General features: G+C 35.7%; 1 protein-coding gene across 5 annotated transcripts in view; it reads right to left on the bottom strand.

Moving 5' to 3' along the window:
• The window catches only part of TCF12 (transcription factor 12), a 410,397-nt gene that overhangs the window by 213,412 nt on the left and 176,700 nt on the right, over window positions 1–20,285 (bottom strand). For all 5 annotated transcript variants that reach the window (XM_053593152.1, XM_053593153.1, XM_053593155.1 and 2 more), the window contains one exon: window positions 7,886–7,988. In XM_053593152.1, the coding sequence (XP_053449127.1) occupies window positions 7,886–7,988 (103 nt within the window). The remainder of the gene's footprint in view (window positions 1–7,885; window positions 7,989–20,285) is intronic.

Here is a 20,285-nt window from a genome sequence, read left to right as displayed (position 1 = left end):
ATGAGCAAATGGATTCAATAAACAAATAAAAATAAAAATGAACCTTTTTATTTGAGTCCTTAGTATTATCAGTTTGCAAAATTGCATAGTTAAGCCAAATTGTGACCTCATGAAAATATTCCTTAAAAAAATTTTGTAAAGAGTCTCTATGAAATATCCTGTATAGACCTCTAGATAGATACTGTAGTTGTCATGTCTCAAGCTAAAGTCAATAGCTTGGGGCAATCTTTTGCTAAATATTCCATAATACAAAATAGATACAAAAGAAATCCACTGTAAGTTCAATATCTGAAAAAAGACCCAAAATTTCATTAAGTCCACGAAAATAATGTTAAAAAGAACATTTATTCAAATACAAAACTACTGACAGATTAGGATTTAAGGAGTCAGTTATCAACTGAGAAGAAAATCAGTAAGATTCAAACGAAAAATGAAGGACATACAAATTACTGTGGAATTTTTTGAAGGAGAAAAACAAACAAAAAAATCAACAATTCCTTCTTCTTTAACCTAAGCTGTAAGGGATAATGTAAATTATAGTTTGTTTTCTTATAATTACTTTCTTATTTTATCTTTAATTTTCAAAATAAAATTTAAATAAAACATTTTTCCCTATACTCTCTGAAATCTTGGTTTCTCTTTTAAGTAATTCATTCTAGAAACCCATAGATAGGAAAAATCTGAGTACTGTGGAAAGTAGAAGTATTCTGCAAGTATAAAACCTCTTTCAGTATAGGTGGCAGAGTACCAGTTTGGTCTCTCGCAGAATGGATAGAAAAGAAGCCATTGAGTCATCTCTGGCTCACAGAAACAGCTTCAGAGAATGGCAAAAATCATTTTATGGCCCAACCATAAAATTATTATTATTATTTTTTGCTTTTATTTTTTATTTTTATTTTTTTATTGTTAAATCATAGCTGTGTACATTAGTGCAATCTCCTGTAATAAAATTATTTTTGTTGCTACTTCTAACTGTAATTTTGCTACTGTTATGAATCGTAATATAAGTATCTGATATGCAGGATGTATTTTCATTGTTACAAAGGGGTCTCGATCCACAGGTTGAAAACTGCTGCTAGTTCCTCCATGCTAAATCAATTTATTCCTAGCCCTTCTTAGATACGTGAGTCAATTAATATAACTTTTTAGCCAAACTAGTTTAAGTTACAGTCCATCACTTATAGCAGAAAGAGTTCTTACTAACAGACTGGATTAAATGCTATTCTACAATAAAACTATTCCTGATCACTTCTAGGTGTGCCTGATCTTAACCTCTTTTCAATGTTCCTAAGATTTTCTTTGTTATCACTCACATTCTATAATGTATAACAATCTTCTTATCTCTCCTCTTGGACTAAAATAGAAAAGTGTATAAAGACAGACTAAATATTGCTCATTTTTATATTCTATCAAACATTACATCAACACAGTAAAAGGCAGAACAAAGAGATGAATTGGTACCTGAATGGAGGAGGGTATTCAAGAGCTGAGAGTAACGTAAATATCTGATATGCAGGAGAGTGGTTAATGAGGGTCTAAAAAAAGCAGTGGCGAGAGGTGGAAAAGGACATCAGAGACATAATGAAGAAAAAGTCAACAAACGAACAAATGGTTGAACATAAATAAGAAAGAAGCAATGTACTAGAATGGAACTGTGAGATAGTTAGAATCAAGAGGGTCAGGCCATATACTTTACTAACAAGTCATTTCATTTTTTCTGAGCTTTACCATGTTTAATTGTAACCACGTCTCTTTCACTCAAGTTTTTCCAAGTGCCAACATTTTGTGCTTGTAAGCAGCCAAAGGTCAGAGAATGCAGCTCAGTGATTATATTAAACAATGTTGACATCCTTTCATGAGACAAAGGTTTAATAAAACATTGGAAAAAACAAGAAAGCCTCATCTTTATGAAATAATGTCAAATCAGATACTAAGCCATACTATTTACTCTAAGCACAATTATGATCATTTTCATTATCTCCTAGTCAAGAAATTTCAAGTACACCAACTTAGAAATTTTTGGAGGGTATGGTTTTCTGTGCTTTGAGATTCTAAAAATGGTGATTCTATATATTTTGTCACTCTAGATTTCTGGATTTATCTTAAATTATAGTGCAAGCAATTATCAAGTACACCAAAGAGCTTTCTTTGAAATTTGATTATTTGAAGTATTAAGTATATAGTTAAAAAGTATACTTGCGTTTAAATTCCCGGATAAGCCCACAGAAACTTATTTAACCCACAAAGAAATGAAAATAAAACACAGTTACTATTACCAGAGGGGTCTTTTAAAACGTCAGGTAGAAAAGGATAGTACTGAGCAAAGAGACTCCAGCAACAATGGAAGGACAACAGATCTGGTTGTCAGTCAAATACTTATAAGCAGAGGTTTAACAATAACATACTTCGAGGTTTAGACCCAACCTGTTAAATTTAGCTAAGATGCCTAAAATGAAGGCTGGGCGCAGTGGCTCACACCTGTAATCCTAGTATTCTGGGAGGCTGAGATAGGTGGATTGCTGGAGCTCAGGAGTCTGAGACCAGCCTGAGCAAGAGTGAGACCACATCTCTAAAAATAGCAGGGCATTGTGGTGGTTGCCTAAAGTTCCAGCTACTTGGGAGGCTGACACAGAGGAATCTTTGAGCCCAAGAGTTTGAGGTTGCTGTGAGCTATAATGCCAACACACTCTACCAAGAGCAACAGAGTGAGACTCTGTCTCAAAAAAAAAAAAGATGACTAAAATGATTTATAAAAATACAGTCAGCCCTCTATTATCTGTGGGTTCTACATCCTGGATTCAACCAAATACATACTAAAAATCTGGGGGAAAAAATGGATAGTCACATCTGTCCTAAAAATAAACAGATGTTTTTCTTGTCATTATTCCCTAAACACTATAGCATAACAATAATTTACATAGCATTTACATTGTATTAGATATTATATATAAGGTGGAAATGATTTAAAGTATATAGGAGGGTGGGCATGGTGTCTCACACCTGTAATCCTAGCACTTTGGGAGGCTGAAGCAGAAAGATCACTTGAAGCCACGCGATCAAAACCAGCCTGGGCAATAGGAAGACTCCTGTCTCTATAAAAAGTAAATAAAATTAGCCAGGCATGGTGGTGTGTGCCTCTAGTGCCAATTAGTAAGGAGGCTGAGGCAGGAGATCACTTGAGGAACTGGAGGTTGCTGTGAACTATGAAGACGCCAGAGATTAAGGGGGGAAGAAGGGAGAGGAAAGGAGAGAGAAGGTAGGGAGGGGAAAAGAAAAGAAATAATAAATACAAGAGGATGTGCCTAGGTTGCAGGCAAATACTGTGCCATTTTATATAAGGGACTTGAGTATCCATGGATTTTGGTATCCACTGGGGTGGGGACTGAAACCAATTCCCCATGGATACTAAGGGACAACTGTACAGCAATTCCATTACCATCATGCTATTTTACTTTTCAGAGCGCTTTCATGTGTTTTTGTTTTCTTTTAGTAACCAGAGCATTTCCCAGTGTGTGCCCCATGGAGAGCTGATTCCCAGAAGCTAATGATGCTTCTGTGCATATGAAGCTGAGATGTAATGGGTTAAACAAAGTTTAATAAACTATCATTTTTCAGTCTTTAACATCCCAAAGTACAGTCTGAGTCTCTAACAGGGAGCAACTGATATACAATGCTGTCTGAAGTTATTTCACCATGGAATCTTTTTTTTTTTTTTTGCAGTTTGTGGCCGGGGCTGGGTTTCAACACGCCACCTACGGCATATGGGGCCGGAGCCCTGCACCTTTGAGCCATAGGCGCCACCCCAGGGAATTTTTTTTTTTTTTTAACAGTCAACTCTCAAAACTAGTGTCTCTAAACCTGGGAGCATTATGAAGAAAGAACAAGAACCCTGCATCCAAATAGAACGGCCTAATGAAAAGAAAATTCAAATGAAAATCAGGAGACCTGAGTTCTACTTCAGTTTTGCCATTTACTAGCTCTGTGATCTCAGGAAAAACCACTTAATTGTCCTGTGCCTTAGTTTTTATCATTTACAAAATAGCAATTATAATTCTAATTGCAACCTTTTTCAGGGTTGAATAAAAGTTATTAGATATATGAGATTATGACATAAAATTCCTATTCTGTTGAAGACCTCTGAGATAGCCAATATTACCCTATTAGAAAGGTAAAGGTTATTTTCAGTGTCTCTACTAAAATCCCCATCTCCTAACTCTCAGCTCTGCATTTTCTCCCCCTAAAGCACCATACACTACTTTAACTTTGTAACAGAAAAATATTAACGAACCATGATTGATGGTCTTAAAAAAAGTGAAAATTGAAGGTAATCTTAAGTCTCCCATTTATAACATACATATACACTCCTCCAATAAGTAAAGCTTTGATAAACACTGAGAGGTTAAAAGGTAACAAAGTTCACTCCACAATCACTTAGGGATGGAAGTCAGGCAATTTTACAAAATAATCCTTTCTATATTCAATTAGTAAAGTGGTCCCACCATCACAAAAAACATGACTAACTACCAATAGATAAAGGAAAACAAATTTTACTGAAATTAATGAGGTCACTAAAGGTGGAGAAAGGGCCAAAGCTGGAAAAGGCTAGAGACAGACAAGGTTATTTGGTGACAGTTCTCCAATTCATTTCTATGGTCAAAACTTCGCACAAGTTTTAATGTTACAGAGTACACGAATTGCTTGATGCTAATTACCTAGTGATGTTCCAAATGGCTGCAGTACTTACAACACCTGAAACACAAAGAAAAGCCCTCTCTTCCATATTGATAAATCAACAGGGTAATTCCGTAATTGATAAAAAGAAACACTAACTGATCTAGAATAATAGCTTCACTTCCTGTGTAAAACACTTCAAAACACTTAAATGCAATTTCTGTGGTAAATGGTTCATTAATGAATCATTATCAACTCCTGTTAGACAAAATTTCTCATTTTTGCAATGTACAAAATCATTAAAGTATTTTAAAGCTCTATCAGGAAAGACAGTGGTACTTTATAATACGCTGTTTCTTCAGGCAAATGTGCTTATGGCTGAACATAATACTCAAAATAACAACATTCCCTAGACATACAATCCCTCCCCTACTTAATGGTGTTTTCATATGTTGACAGCAATGATGAAATGTTACTGCTTTCCTATTAGCCTTAACTGTTTCTGAACATTCATCATTCACAGCTCCACTCTCAACTATTACCTGTTGTCGTAACTAGGTATCAATAGTTTCAAATGCTTTTGAACAGTGTCATACACATCTCAGGAGAGCTTTAATAATTTTGGTTTTTCAGCCAAAAACTTCCTTAAATTATCAAACAGCTAGAAAAGTTAATCTATCCATTGTAACTCTACCTAGTCTATAAACCCACATATTCCAGTATCAGTTCCATTACTTCAGCTCATTATCAAGTTGGACTGCCTGTAGCTGTATGAACTGCACCAAAACTTAAGAGACATTCATTTGCAAAAGAAAGCTACTGTCTTGCAGAATTGCTTAGATCAAGTCGTTAGATTAGGGTACCTCATTTGATCATTTTGAGTGAAAATAAAGGAACTGTAGAAAATCAGATACTGCCAATGACACAGTAAATTCCTTTTGAACACATCTGCCTAATCATTTCAGGATTATTTCTCCCTCCTTTATACATAAACAAACATTTTTTAATTAGGTAGTTAAAACTCACTATGAAAAATGTATGGTCTGTGTATCTGTACCTGTCACAAGGTAGTATCTATACAAGGTAGTCCAGATGAATGCAGATTTTTTTTTTCATTTGAACCATGAAGAGATTAGCCTGTTTACAAATTAAAGTTGTTTTACTTTAAGATTTATTTTAGGTGTTGGTTTTATATATAGGGTATGGGTGACTACTAAAAGTATTCTGATAATTATCTGAAAACTGAAGAAACTGACAAGCATGTGCTCATAAATAAAAACTAAGAAAATGCTACTTCAAATGGAATTACAAAAATATTTCTAGTGAGAGAGAATGAATGACATGCATCCCTCTTAGGATTCATTAATTCCCACCCTTGTCCCCCACAATTTTAATAATCACCTTGGCTCAAAGCTGCGTGAATGATGCAATTCCACTGAGCCTAAAAAGTCATCTCTATGAGGAAGCTTAATGGTTAGAACAGAAATACAAAAAGGGCAATTTCTGATTTTTTTTTTCACTGTTCAGACTTGTATCTTCAATTAAGATAGCTTAGTTTAATCTGAAATTACAAAAATAGTGACATTAACTTTCCCTACTATGCTTAGTACAAATCAAATTATACTTGGGGAAAAGTTACAATGCAAAAGGAAATTATTTGGAATGTCATATCTATTTTGATGGCAAGCTTAATAATAATTTTTAAAAATAAGTTTTTAAATAGTAAGCTTCTTCTAGCCTAATCATAATTTTGTTCTAAATTTACTTCTAATTTTTACCTGAAGTAATAACAGATTTAATACCATGGTTTTCCATTTGTATATATGTTGAAACAAATTGTGATTCTAAACCCAAGTTTTATTGCTGATCAGATTTTTTTACTCGTGTCATACACAATGATTCTGGCTTCAAACTGTCAACTGCTAAAGGCAAAATTCACACTCAAATATCAGGCTGTCTTTCAATATTATAGAGGATAGGGGAAACAAAGATTATGCAAAGCAAAATCATGTATAAAGACATTGCAGACCACTAGGATTTTGGTAATCCACTTAGATTAGCATGGCTGTGTCTTAAAAGGACAATTCTAAGATCACAATATAGGTCACGTCCATAAGAAACAGAATAAATAATGAAATCAATTACACAAACTTTCATATTTACATAATGACATCTGGTAAGACAAATTAAATACATCTTCTCCGATGTGCTCAACCCCAGAATAAACAAGAAGAAAAAATAATGTCATAAGACACAGAGATTCTTTACAATTAGGTTTTGCAAAAAGGTAAAATAATCATTAAAAAGAAAACAGAAGGGTGGCACCTGTGGTCAAGTGGGTAGGGTGCCGGCCCCATATGCCAGAGGTGGCAGGTTCAAACCCAGCCCTGGCCACAAAAAAAAAAAAAAAAAAAAAAAAAAGAAAACAGAAAAAGAATGGTATCTGAACTGGGAAATAAAATTGGGCTTACTCTGCACTGAACAATTTAACATCTGAGAAAAAGTAAAGAAAGAAAGAAAGGAAGGAGGGGGGTAGGAGACAGAATATCTAACCATAAATGTTTTGTCAAAATATAAAAATCAGCTTTAGGTCATAAAGTCATACTCTTCCAAGTGTAATTTTTGGTCTGGTGCAATCCAAAACTTCAAAAAATTCCTCTTATGAACCCAAATGTTTTAAACAAATTCTGCATCTTCTAAATGTACTACTAAGTTTTAACAAATAATACCAAAAGAAATATTGTTTAATGTGAGTAAAATCTACCTAAAATTACAACATATATGTAATTACCACATACATACCGCTGTTAGGACACATAGTAAATCACAAATACCCTGAAACAACACTTCTCTGATCCAGAAAACGTGTAATAGTTTAAGTCACAAAGACAATGCCAAAATGGATATTCAAAATGTTACTACTTTCTTTTTTGTCATCAATAACACCAATAGTGTAAGAAAAGGCCCAAATTTCTGGATGCTTGCTCCTTAAGCTGAGCTGAAACAGAGAAGACCTGGATGCCACCAGAAACTTGGGAACTTTCTTCTAAGATTAGTGGTTCTCAACCTGTGGGTCAGGACCCCTTTTTAACAATGAAAATACACTGCAGCATTAGGAAGGTTGAGAACCACTGTTCTAGATACTTATGTGTCCTTCCTGGACAAGAGAACGAAAAATGTCTCTGACCAAAGAGGCATTGAGAAGACTACTTACCCATCAGATTTGAGTTCATGAAAGGTGTTGGGGACAAGCCTTCATGGGCCCCTAATCGACTGTCATTCAAGTGATCACTGTAATGAGGGCTGTCTGTAAAACCCTGAGAGAAAGAAAAAAAAGACCAGAGTATTAAAGAGATTATTTGGCAGTCCTGCTAACTGAGCATAATGACACTCACCCTAATTAGTATACAGACTTACAAATGGTCACTCCTAACCAAGTTTTTTTCATTATTTGAAAAACTGAACAGCAGAAATTCTCCTTTTAAGACTTCCAAGTCAAAAAAATATTTTATCAAGCTTACAGAAAACTAAGTTTCTCAGAACACTATGAGCACCAATGTTTTCCAAGTATACATAGGCTCTTCTAACAGAAGGCTGTAAAAGTTAGACTATTAACAAAATTAGCTCTAAAATCTCTTTATATCTAAAAGGAAAGTTCTATGGATAATTAAAAATAAAAGAATGAACTAAGAAAATATATTTCTGAGTCATAATAAGTTAGGAAAAATAAACATTCTCTATCTTCCTAATTCTTTTCTCTGACTCCAAACCCTACAAATAAAAGGTCAGGCAAGTTAGTGCTATTATTTGTAGCTTAGAACATTTTTTTTAGCAGCAAAAGAGAAAGAAAAGATAAAATTAAAAAAATAAAATGGTCTTAAAAAATCCCTATGGATTAAAAACTTTTCTGGTTCTTAGACTCTCACATGAATTAAGTATAGCATCACCTTCAAAATTACATTATTTCTAAAAAAGGCTTTAAATACTTCTAATTAAAATTACAGGTGATAGCTATCCCTGTGCCAATAAAAAACTGTCATAGTAAAGAACAGAAAAACTTACAAGAAGATGCCCAAGTAGGAGAAAAAACTGCCCTGGCTCACAGAAACTAGAAACCACCCAGAATCCCCTGGGATATAAAATCATCAATCACTGAAAATTTATCATTACCCAGACTGCAGGCTAACACTGAGAAGACATTAATAGGGCTGAAACAGGCCTCACTTATCTTTGCAGGCATGCTGTCAGTTCATCCAAAAGGCTAGAAACCAAGGGCTACATAACTGTCAAATCACTACGATTACTTATGGATGCATGTCACAACTCCTTCTGCTTTTCTGTTTAAAATTAATCTTCTGGGAGTGCTAACTCCCAAATGAATCTTTGCTTCATTTTTATCTGCTCTGGAATCACCGATATGCATGTGATAGACATTCAAGAACAATCTATATGACATTTACAACTTGGTTATGACCACAAGGGTGTCCTCTGGTAATCACTACCACAGTACTATCTGTCATAGCCACATGCAGCAGAAACTATGTAGAAAACAGAATGGCTCCTAGCTAAGGTTACTCCATAGAGTTTACTTTTATCACTTAAAACTAACACTGTTAAAGTGCTAAGTGACATCCTATCTCACATACATTTGGGTCTTTTCTCTGCCACTGCTTCCTCAGTGTTATTCTTTGCACAGGTCAAAACAAGGCCATCAAAACGTATAAAATATTCACTGAAACATTGTTCATCACCCTAAAACAATATTACTCTAGAAACTGCCAATTGAAACGTGTTTGTATATCAGCCACATTGTTCACACTACATTTGAATGCTCAAGGATAACAAAAGATTAATTCTGTATGCTCTCAGTTCTCATTCTTTTTTTTAAAAAAAATTTCAAATATTAGGGGGAACATGTTATATGTTTACATGCTTTTTGTATACATTGAGTTGTTATAAGTGTGCCCTTCATTCAAATAGTGTGTACTATACCCAAGAAGTGTGAATTTATGCATCCCCTCTCCCCACAGCTTGATTGTATGCATCTGAGTGTCGACTGATTAGTTCCAATTCGGTATTGAGCCCATGTGTTTCTTTCTCCATTCTTGGGATGTTTCACTTAGAAGAATTATTTCCAGTTCCCTCCAAACTGTCACAAGATACTAGACTGCCATTTTTTATGGCTGAGTAATACTCGATGGTATGCATATGCCACATTATTTTTTTCTTTTACTGTTATTTGCATTTATTTTATGTTGCACCTATTCCCAGGCCATAAGTTTTTGTTTCTTCGATTTCTTCGGGGATATCTTTTTCTTCTGTACTACTTCCTCTTCTGTTCGGGAACAATTTGTTCCTTTTCAGTAAGGTCTATCTCGATGTGGGCAGGGGGAGCTCATGTATGGATTAATGTGACCATCAGCGCTCTAAGTTCAGTGATGTGTCTTGGGTGCTTTGTTCACTTGGATATGCTCATGACCAGAGAATCTAAATCTAAACCCTTAAGTTCAGCATTACTCTCTGTATTTTTAAGCATGTGCAGCAAAAATTCAGCATTCTTTTTGGGCCACTGACCCTGTGTCCAGCCCCACTGTTTGGCCTGGGCAAACTTCCCAACTCCACCATTGAAACATCAGAATGTTACAACTGTTTCTTTAAAGGGACATCCTTCAGATACTTTGTAGCTTTTCGTAGCCTTGATAGCCTGGGCAGTTGCATATGTGTTCTTAAAGTGAACATGAAGATTTGAGCCTCTTGACTTGCATGACTTTCTGGGGTTTTCTGGGTCAAGTGAACAGCGAACCATTTTCACAGATCACCTCAGGCCACCTAGGGGAAGAGGAAGCTACCACATTATATTAATCCATTCATGTATTGTTAGGGACTTTCGTTGTTTCCACAGCTTTGTGACTATGAACTGTGCTGCTATGAACATTTGAACAGAGGTGTCTGTTTTATATAATGACCTCTTTTCCTTTGGGTATATACCCAGAAGTGGGATTGCTGGATCAAATGGTAGTTCTAACTTTAAATTCTTGGAAGTATCTCCACACAACATTCCATAGAGGCTGTACTAGTTTGCAATCACACCAACAGTGTGTAAGTGTTCCTTATTCTCCAAGTCCATCCAGCACTTGTTTGTTTTTTAGATAAGAATGTTTGTTTTTTTATTTCGTTTATGTGATGTATTATATTTATAGATTTACATAGGCTGAACCAACCTTGAGACATTGGGATAAAACCAACTTGGTCATGCTGTATAATTTTTTTGATGTATTGTTGAATTCTGTTTGCTAGGATCTCACTGAATATTTTTGCATCTATATTCATTAATTATATTGATCTGTAATTTTCTTTCATTGTTGGATATTTTCCTAGTTTTGGGATCAAGGTGATATTTGCTTCATAGAATGTGTTGGAAGTATTCCTTCTTTTTCTATGTTTTGGAAAAGGTTGTGTAATAAAGTACTAGTTCCCCTTTAAAGGTTTGGTAGAATTCTGATGTGAAGCCATCTGGTCCCAGACTTTTCTTATTTGGGAGACTTTGTACAGTTGATGCTATTTCAGTGCTTGATATAGTCTATTCAACATTTCCCATTTTTTTCTGGTTGATTCTAGGAAGGTGGTATGCTTCTGAAAGGTCTGTTTCCTCCAGATTTTCGTATTTCTGAGAACAGAGTTTTTCTGTAGTATTCATTAAGGATTTTTTTAATTTCTGAAGTATCTGTTATTTCTCCTGTATCATTTCTCATTGATGATATTAGGGATTTTACTTTTCTGTTTCTGGTTGGGTTAGCCCAAGGTTTACCAATTTTGTTAATCTTTTCAAAAAAAACCAACATTTTTATTTTTTTGAAACACAGTCTCAAGTTGTCACCCTGGGTAGAGTACCGTTGCATCACAGCTCACAGCAACCTTAAACTCTTGGGCTTAAGCGATTCTCTTGCCTAAACCTCCCAAGTAGCTGGGACTACAGGTGCCTGCCACAACACCTGGCTATTTTTTTGTTGTTGCAGTTGTTATTGTTGTATTACCTGGCTTGGGATGGGTTTGAACCGACCAGCCTCAGTGTATGTGACTGGCGCCCTACCCAGTGAACTACAGGCGCCGCCAAAAAACCTACTTTTTGATTAATTTATCTTCTGAATGACTTTTGTTTTCAATTTCATTTAATTCTGCTCTAATTTTGGTTATTTCTTTTCTTCTGCTGGGTTTGGGGTTGGAATGTTCTTCCTTTTCCAGTTGCTTGAGATGACCCATTAAGTTGTTGACTTGCTCTCTTTCTGTTCTCTTGAGGAAGGCTTGCAACACTATAAATTTCCCTCTTAGGACTGCCTTTGCAGTATCCCACAGGTTTTGATAATTCCTGTCATCATTGTCATTTTGCTCCAAAAATTTGTTAATTTCCTTCTTAATCTCATCTTTGATTCAGCTATCATTCAGTATAAGGTTAGTTTCCATGACTTTGTTTGATTATGGAGATCCCTGTTATTGCTGAGTTCAACTTTTATTCCATTATGGTCTGAGAAAATACAAGGAATAATTTCTATTCTTTTAAATTTGCTGAGGTTAGACTTGTGACCTAAGATGTGATCAATTTTAAAAGGAAGATGCTCCATGGGCTGATGACCTTTCATTATTAACAAAAGTTGATTCTCACTGGATAAAAGATTTAAACTTAAGACAAGAAACTATAAAGATACTTAAAGAGAGTGTAGGGAAAAACACTTGAAGAAACTGGCCAGGAAGAATATTTTATGAGGAGGACCCCCCCGGGCAATTGAAGCAACACCAAAAATATATTACTAGGATCTGATCAAACTAAAACTTCTGCACAGCCAAAAATACAGTAAGTAAAGCAAGCAGACAGCCTTCAGAATGGGAGAAGATATTTGCAGGTTATGTTTCTGACAAAGGTTTGATAACTAGAATCCACAGAAAACTCAAATTAATTAATAAGAAAAGAACAAGTGATCCCAATTCATTATGGGCAAGAGACTTAAACAGAACGTACTCTGAAGATAGACAGCACATGGCCTACAGACACATGAACAAATGCTCATCGTCTTTAATCATCACAGAAATGCAAATCAAACCACTTTGAAATATCATCTAACTCCAGGAAGAGTAGCTCACATAACAAAATCACAAAACTACTGATGTTGGCGTGGATATGGAGAAAAGGGAACACTTCTGCACTGCTGGTGGGAATGCAAGCTAATACGTTCTTTTTGGAAAGAAGTCTGGAGAACACTTAGGGAACTAAAAGTAGACTTACCATTCGATCCTGCAATTCCTCTACTAGGTATATATACAGATGGCCAAAAATCATTTTACAACAAAGATATCTGCACCAGAATGTTTATTGTAGCCCAATTCATAATTGCCAAGTCATGGAAGAAGCCCAAGTGCCCATCGACCCATGAATGGATTAATCTGGTATATGTACACCATGGAGTATCATGCAGCCATAAAAAAGATGGAGACTTTACCTCTTATGTTTACATGGATGGAGCCAGAATATATTCTTCTTAGAAAAGTATCTCAAGAATGGAAGAAAAAGTATCCAATATACTCAGTACTATTATGAAACCAATATATAATCACCCATACTTTCTTACGAAAGATAAAACCCAACTATAGTCCAGAATGAAGGGGAAAGAGGAGGATGAGGAGAAGTAAGGGGAGGAGAGGGATAGGGAAGAAAAGGGAGTCATAATATTCTATAATAACTTTTTGTCCCCACTTTGCTCATAGAACACAATTATTTTACTGTCAATCTTATAAAAATAATAGTAAATGCTATCCTTTATCCATGTGTCCCCACATATTACAGGACATACACTGAATTTACTATAAGATTATTTCCTACTCATAAATTGTTCCCAGACAATCCCACATACTGAATCTGCGATTGTCATACTGCACCAAAGAGTAGAAGTTTATAAACTTTTTCCATCAAATACAAGATTTGAATATGAACCCTCAATCTGATGCTATTAATCCACATGTTAAATATTGATAAGTCATAATTTCTCTCATTTAAGATACAAATTAAATAGAAATTTAATATCTTCCCCCACACCTTAAAGATTCAATTTAGCACATATAATTTTCTTTAAAAATCACTGCCCAAAAGGCAAGACAGGGATAGTTCTTCGTCTATAGAAGCAAACTGGTGCTTGGGGAAAGAACAACGATACCAGACTTATAAATGTTTGTTAAAGGTGTAGATCCAATATAACTGTATTCCAAAACCTCATTTCAGGATCTGTACCTTTTAGCACGCACAAAAATTAATTCATGATGGATTTAGAGACTTAAGCCTTAGGCACAAAACTATAAGACTTGTAGATGACAATGTTCAGAAAAACTCTTATAAAGATATTGACCTTGGGAAAGATTTTACGAAGACCTCAAAAGCAATCACAGCAATGACAAAAATAAACAAGTGGGACCTGATCAAATTAAAAGTTTCTGTACAGCCAAGGACACAATCAATAAACCGCCCACAGGATAGGAGAAAATATTTGCATGCTATACATCTGCTAAAGGGCTGATAATCTACAAAGAACTCAAGTCTATCAGTCATTTAAATGACTGGGAAGTGGCTACTGTTTGAGATTATTCTTGTTACTGCTTCCACATGGTAGTGGTGATACCTACTCGGAATATAACTTTTGGTGGAACAAGATGAATAGCTATGAAATAATTTACAAACATGTAAGATTACCATGTATAGGTTTAACATCAGTTCTAGAAATGTATGCAGATAATCATTAGCATATTAATGCAATATCTAGATGGATGATACCTACCTAGAGCATGCTCTGCAAACTTCATTGTTCCCATCAATCAATTGGAGATTTCTCTATTATGCAAATTAAGATGCATAAAGTCTGAGGGGAAGCCTGAAATGAAATCTACTTTCTAACAAATAGGTAATGCAGATGCTGCTGGTCCATGCACTATACTTACAGAAGAACTTAAAGAAATAAAAATCTATCATATATAGAGAGGTCTAGAAAGGTGACAGGTAGGCACCCTCCACCAGAAATGATGCAAATTTCTGGATAAATACAAATTAGGAAGAAATTGCAGTTTAAAAAAACTAAAGCAATTAGAGTAACAAAATATTTATACATATATATGTATATATATATATTTCTATATTCACCCATGTAGTTTTATGTAAAGTCAAATACAGCCTCAATGAAAGAAATGGGTTAGCTGACTAGGATTTTAAACAGTAGCCTTCTCTGAGACAAGGGAGTAAAAGCAGAGCTAGATTCTGTCCTAGTAACTCTATACAGGCATTACACAGTCTGCGACACGTACAAAAGCCACTAATTACTACCTCTACTGCAGCAGATGTCTCTGTTGTCTATATGCCCTTCGCAGGGTACGTGATGGACCTATGTAGTAACTTTGTAACTTCTCTAACCTTTTGTTGGCTTTGAGGACAGGTGGCCCTGTACCAAGGGCACGGGCCAACCTGACCTTTCCCTGGATCACAAGACTTTCACGCGCACGAAAGCCCTAAAATGTATAAAAGAAAGAAAGGTCAGAGACTGAGTTGGTGGGCTTGGTTTTTAAGGACACTACTCTGCTGAGGCTCCCAGCCAGTGAATCAAGCTGCTTCCTCTTCCAGCTGGTGCCTGGAGTTTTTTGTCTGTGTCGGCGCCTGCTACAACTCAACTACCACAGAGGATTTGACAATGAGAACTACTATCCATATACGGAAAAGGCAGGAGGGGAAAATGCTGTAACTCAATGCAGTCATTGGACAACAGAATAGCAGAGAACAAAGCAAAATGATGCTGTAACCCCCAAAGGGCCGCAGAATATAACTAGAAGGTGACTAGCTAAAGGAAGCAGTTGGAGTAACAAGAAAGTAAAAAAAAATCAAGCTAGAAATGGTTAAGATATAGCCCAAGTAGGTCAGTGAATGGGACGGGTAAGTGAATGTTATGTCAATTTTGGAACATAAAGGAAGTAAACTTGTGAGCTCATGAAATACAAAACAATCATGGTACATATTTTCAATTGATAGAAGGGGCACTTAATGAAGATCCATAAAAAATACTTTTACTGTGATAATAGCCATTAATAAAAATAAATGTTTTAATATGAAATGTTATACATTGCAAAGGATATAGTAATTCTACCACAATGATTTATTATATTAACCTGTTAGCTACAGTATAAAACTGACTGCAGAAGTGTTACCAAATACACCCTAAAAAAATTACTATTTGCATCGAATAGCAAAAGTGAAGGACATTCAAGAGATCAGAAATTGATAAAATAGGTTGATATGTGAAGAAATTACAAACACTGTTCAATTACATACATAAAATCTAACTTATAATTTAATTTATAAATCTTAAATAGTTCCATCTGTGAATGTAAACACTTTATAAACTCTTTGATATTATAAAATATGTTCTATAAAATACATTTCATACTTTACATTCCTTCTAAGGTGTAGGAATTTAGAAATGTTAACCCCTGCTAAAGTATGCCAACAGACCCAAAGTGATCAAAGCCATTTCCCTTTTGAAACCAATCTAAACAGAAAGTATTCAATCAAATCATTTGTTATATATCAAAACCCCCACCCTGGTATCATTTATGTAACAGTACACTTTTCTAGTTTATCATTTCAAAAATGCAAGAACTTTTCATTAGTTTAATTTTTTAAATAGCTCATTCAAAAAATTTATTTCCCCTAACCCATAAATAAAATGTAATCACTAGAGGACCTTCCCAAGCTGAGAACAGAGTATGGTTTTTCAAGCCTATTTTGTTATTTCTTTGTATGAAAACTTTTATCTAATTTTATTTTAAAATATTCTCTCCAATTTTTTAACAGCTTTTTTCTAAAAGGGAAGGAAAAAAGCAATGCCAATAAAAATTTACCTTTTCTGAAAAGCTTTCTCTGACCCAAACAAGACCAAATCAAGTGAGTTCATTCTGTACTCCCACAGCAGTGAGCATTTCCATCCTATCAATACTCACACTTAACTAAAACTGCCTATTTATTCATTTAAATTATACCATAATTATATGTCATAAATGCACAACATAATACAGTGGATAGTGCGGAATGTCTGAAACCAGACTAGCAGATCTGAATGTCTGTGTGACTTGGGGCAAATCTTTCTTTTTTTCAGTTTGCTTTTCTGTAAGACAGAGATGATACTAACCTTCACTTCACAGGTTGCTGAGAAAGAATTAAATGAGTTAATATATGTAGAACTTGGAAAAGTTCCCAGCACACAATAAACATATAATAAATGATAGCCATTTTTATTATCATTTTTCCAGTTACAGATTGTTATGTCTTACAAATTAAGAGGACAGGGATTTTGTTTCACAATTAAATTCTCAGAATGATGGCTGGTACATACATAGCAGTGCCCAGTAAATGACAGATGGATGAGAAGTTTCAGCTGCTAAATCTTTAAAATGCTGCAGAGTTCTAGAAACTATAAATGTTCCATCAGTTCTCCATACAACACACAGTTAAACAGAGAAAGAAGGGTGATAAAGTACTAGCTTATCTAACTGGATTAAACAAGTGGTTCCTAGTATTAAAAGAGCTACAAGATTTCCCAGAAGTACTGAAACCCTATAACCTCTAAGTGGGCAAAGCCCATAGAACCATCCAAAAGCCATAAGCCAACAGAAAGCTCTAGAAAAGGCCTAGGTTAAGAATGGTTTTGCTTCAAAGTCATAAGAAATGAAAATAAAAATAAGTAGGAATAAAAGAAGTTCAAATGATAAACTAAACTTCTATTTATATTCCAGATCTATTTATCTAGATATTTACAAAAATAAATTATTTAGATAAATAATTATTTATTATTTATTTACAAAAATTATTTATTATTTATTTACAAAAATAAATATCTAGATAAATAAAGGTTACATTTTTAAAACAAATCCTTGAATGTAACTATCTCCCTCAGTTAAATGCACCTATAACAAAGCCAAGGGGGTTAACTTGATGATAACCGTTGGTTACCTGTGAACAAAAACTATGTCTTCACCATTTACTACTCTACCACAGTGGCAAGAACACTAAGGGATATGTAGTAGATGACTAATAAAATCTGTTAATTTAGGGGCAAAGCATGATGGCGGCCGAGTAACAGCTTCTTTGTAAATGGGCACAGTGAGACTGAGGAGAGAAGACTTCAAGCAACTCTGGCTTCTGGGCTCTGCCCAGAAACATTCCTTTGAGGATGCAGGGAGACAGTGAGAAACTTCTGGACACCAGGAGGATGACAAAAGCAGCGGTTGCGTTCGAGTCATGGCTGCCACTGCCGTATCAACAATAACAGCGAGATTGCAAACAGGAAAGGCCATTCCTGTGGGTTGTTTTGTTTTTTGTGGACTTGGGTACTCACAGTTGAACTACCTTGGGAGAACTTGGGTGAGAGTGCAGATGACTTTAAGCGTTGTCTAGGGCCCTGGACTGAGCCGCTAAGCCAGAACGGAGCTAGTATTGCTCAGCTGTGGGCTGCAGAGCAGCCATGTGGGAGATCTGCATCTGCAGGCTCCGCCCTCAGGGTAGCAGAACTAGGCTTGGGCTGAAAGACCTTGGGCAAGTGATTTTGTGACTCAGCAGGCCAAAGGCCAGGACTGAGATGCTGGGGAAGAGGGGAGCGTTCAGGGTTGGGCAGTAGAAAGGCTGCCTTACAACCTCAGCCATCAGGGACATAGCGTAAGACCAGTTTGGGTGCACTGGACAAGCAGGCAGCCACTTCAGGAGAGATCCCAGCGACAAGTGGTTTCCTAGGAAAGCTTCTGCTTAGCCAAGGTTAACAGTTTAAAGTGTCTTTTAAGCAGGCTGAGGAGAGATTTAGGTTCTCAACCCAGCAGGGTGGAGAAATCAGCAGAGGTCTCCAGTCTCCATCTCATACACCTATATTAGCATTGTGATTGACATTTCATACCCCAGAAGATCACCTATTGCCCAGACACCAGACAATATTCAGCAAGATAGATATACCTCTTTGGTTTTTAATTTCAACATTTCCCTTTTTACTTTTTTTCTTCTTCTTTTCTTTCTTCATTTTTCTAGTTTAAAAATAATTTTCCATTGTTGCCCTCTTTAATAATAAAAACTTCATTTTTGCCAGTGTTTCTGTATCTATTATTTGGTTTTCTCCCCAATTTTATCCTGTAAGGTTTCTTGTTAGTTTGTTTTTGTTTGATTTTTAATATTTTTGTCTGTCCTCTCTATTTGGTGGAGGCGGGATACTGTGTCCGCTCAGGCTGGCAAAGAACTGCCGACCTCAAGGGAACCACCCAACCCAGCACCCCAAGAGGTTGTGGGTTTTTAAGGGTGGGTCAAAGTACCCTACTATACACCTTTATTACTCCTGTCTCCCTCTTTCTGTGCCTCACTTCTTTTTGTCAATATTCCCTTCTACTCACCCTCTTTCCTTTCTCTTTTTAAATATTTTTTCCCTTCTTTCTCTTCAATCTTCTCATCCTTTTGGTCCTGTACCAAAAGGACTCATCGAAATCTTCGGCCAGAGGCACAGTAACTTAAAGAGCAAGAGGAAGTGAAAGGAAAATTAGGGCAAAGAAACAGATAAAAGAAAACACTCACGAGGAAGAATCAGCAGCAAAATCCTGACAACATGAAAAACCAGTCCAGAGCACCACCCCCCACTGCAGAGGATTCCATCTATAAAGAAATACCAGAAATGACAGAAGGAGGATTTAAAATACAGATGATGAAAACAATGAAGGAAATTGCTGATAAAGTGGAAAATAACCAAAGGAAAGCCCAAAACAGAATCAAATAAGAGATGAACGATATGAAGAATATACAAAGAATATATAGCAGAGCAGAAGGAATTGAAGCAATTAGGGAACTTAAAGATGCAAAAGCAAGTATCCACAACAGATTAGATAATACAGAATAAAGAATCTCAGAGGTAGAGGACAAAGGTCTTGAGATAACTCAGCTAAAGAGGCAGAAAAGAAGAGAAAGTAGAATGTTCACTGACAGAATTATGGGACGTTATGACATGTTCAAACATACGAGTTATAGGTATCCCAGAAGGGGAGGAGGAATGGAAGCCATACTGGAGAATATTATAAATGAAAATTTCCCAAATATCATCAAAGATTCTGACACACTCCTTTCAGAAGGATATCGGACCCCAGGTCACCCCAACTCTAACAGGGCTTCTTCAGGACACATTGTGATGAACCTGTCCAAAGTCAAGACAAAAGAAAATATTCTTCAAGATGCCAGGAGTAAGCAAACCCATCAGGGTGACTGCAGACTTCTCTAATGAAACTTTTCAAGCCAGAAGACAATGGTCCTCTACCTTTCCAACATTCTAAAAGGGTCTTAGGGACACCTAAAGTTTCCTGGAACACAATATATAAGCTGTTATTAGCCTATTTATTATATTTCAGAATAAACCATGAACCCTTAATACAACTACCTTATCAGAATCTAGAAACTCTGGTTGGTTGAAAACTATTTATTCAATACAGAGGCCTCATTTCAGAGGTTAGGAAAAAAGATTCAGAAGTCAAGGGGCACACCTAAGATCAAACAGCTAGCTAGTGGCCAACAGCTA

This window comes from Nycticebus coucang, chromosome 6, assembly GCF_027406575.1.
Source record: "Nycticebus coucang isolate mNycCou1 chromosome 6, mNycCou1.pri, whole genome shotgun sequence".
Classification (NCBI taxonomy): Eukaryota; Metazoa; Chordata; class Mammalia; order Primates; family Lorisidae; genus Nycticebus; species Nycticebus coucang.
This window is presented reverse-complemented; position numbering and strand designations above follow the sequence as displayed.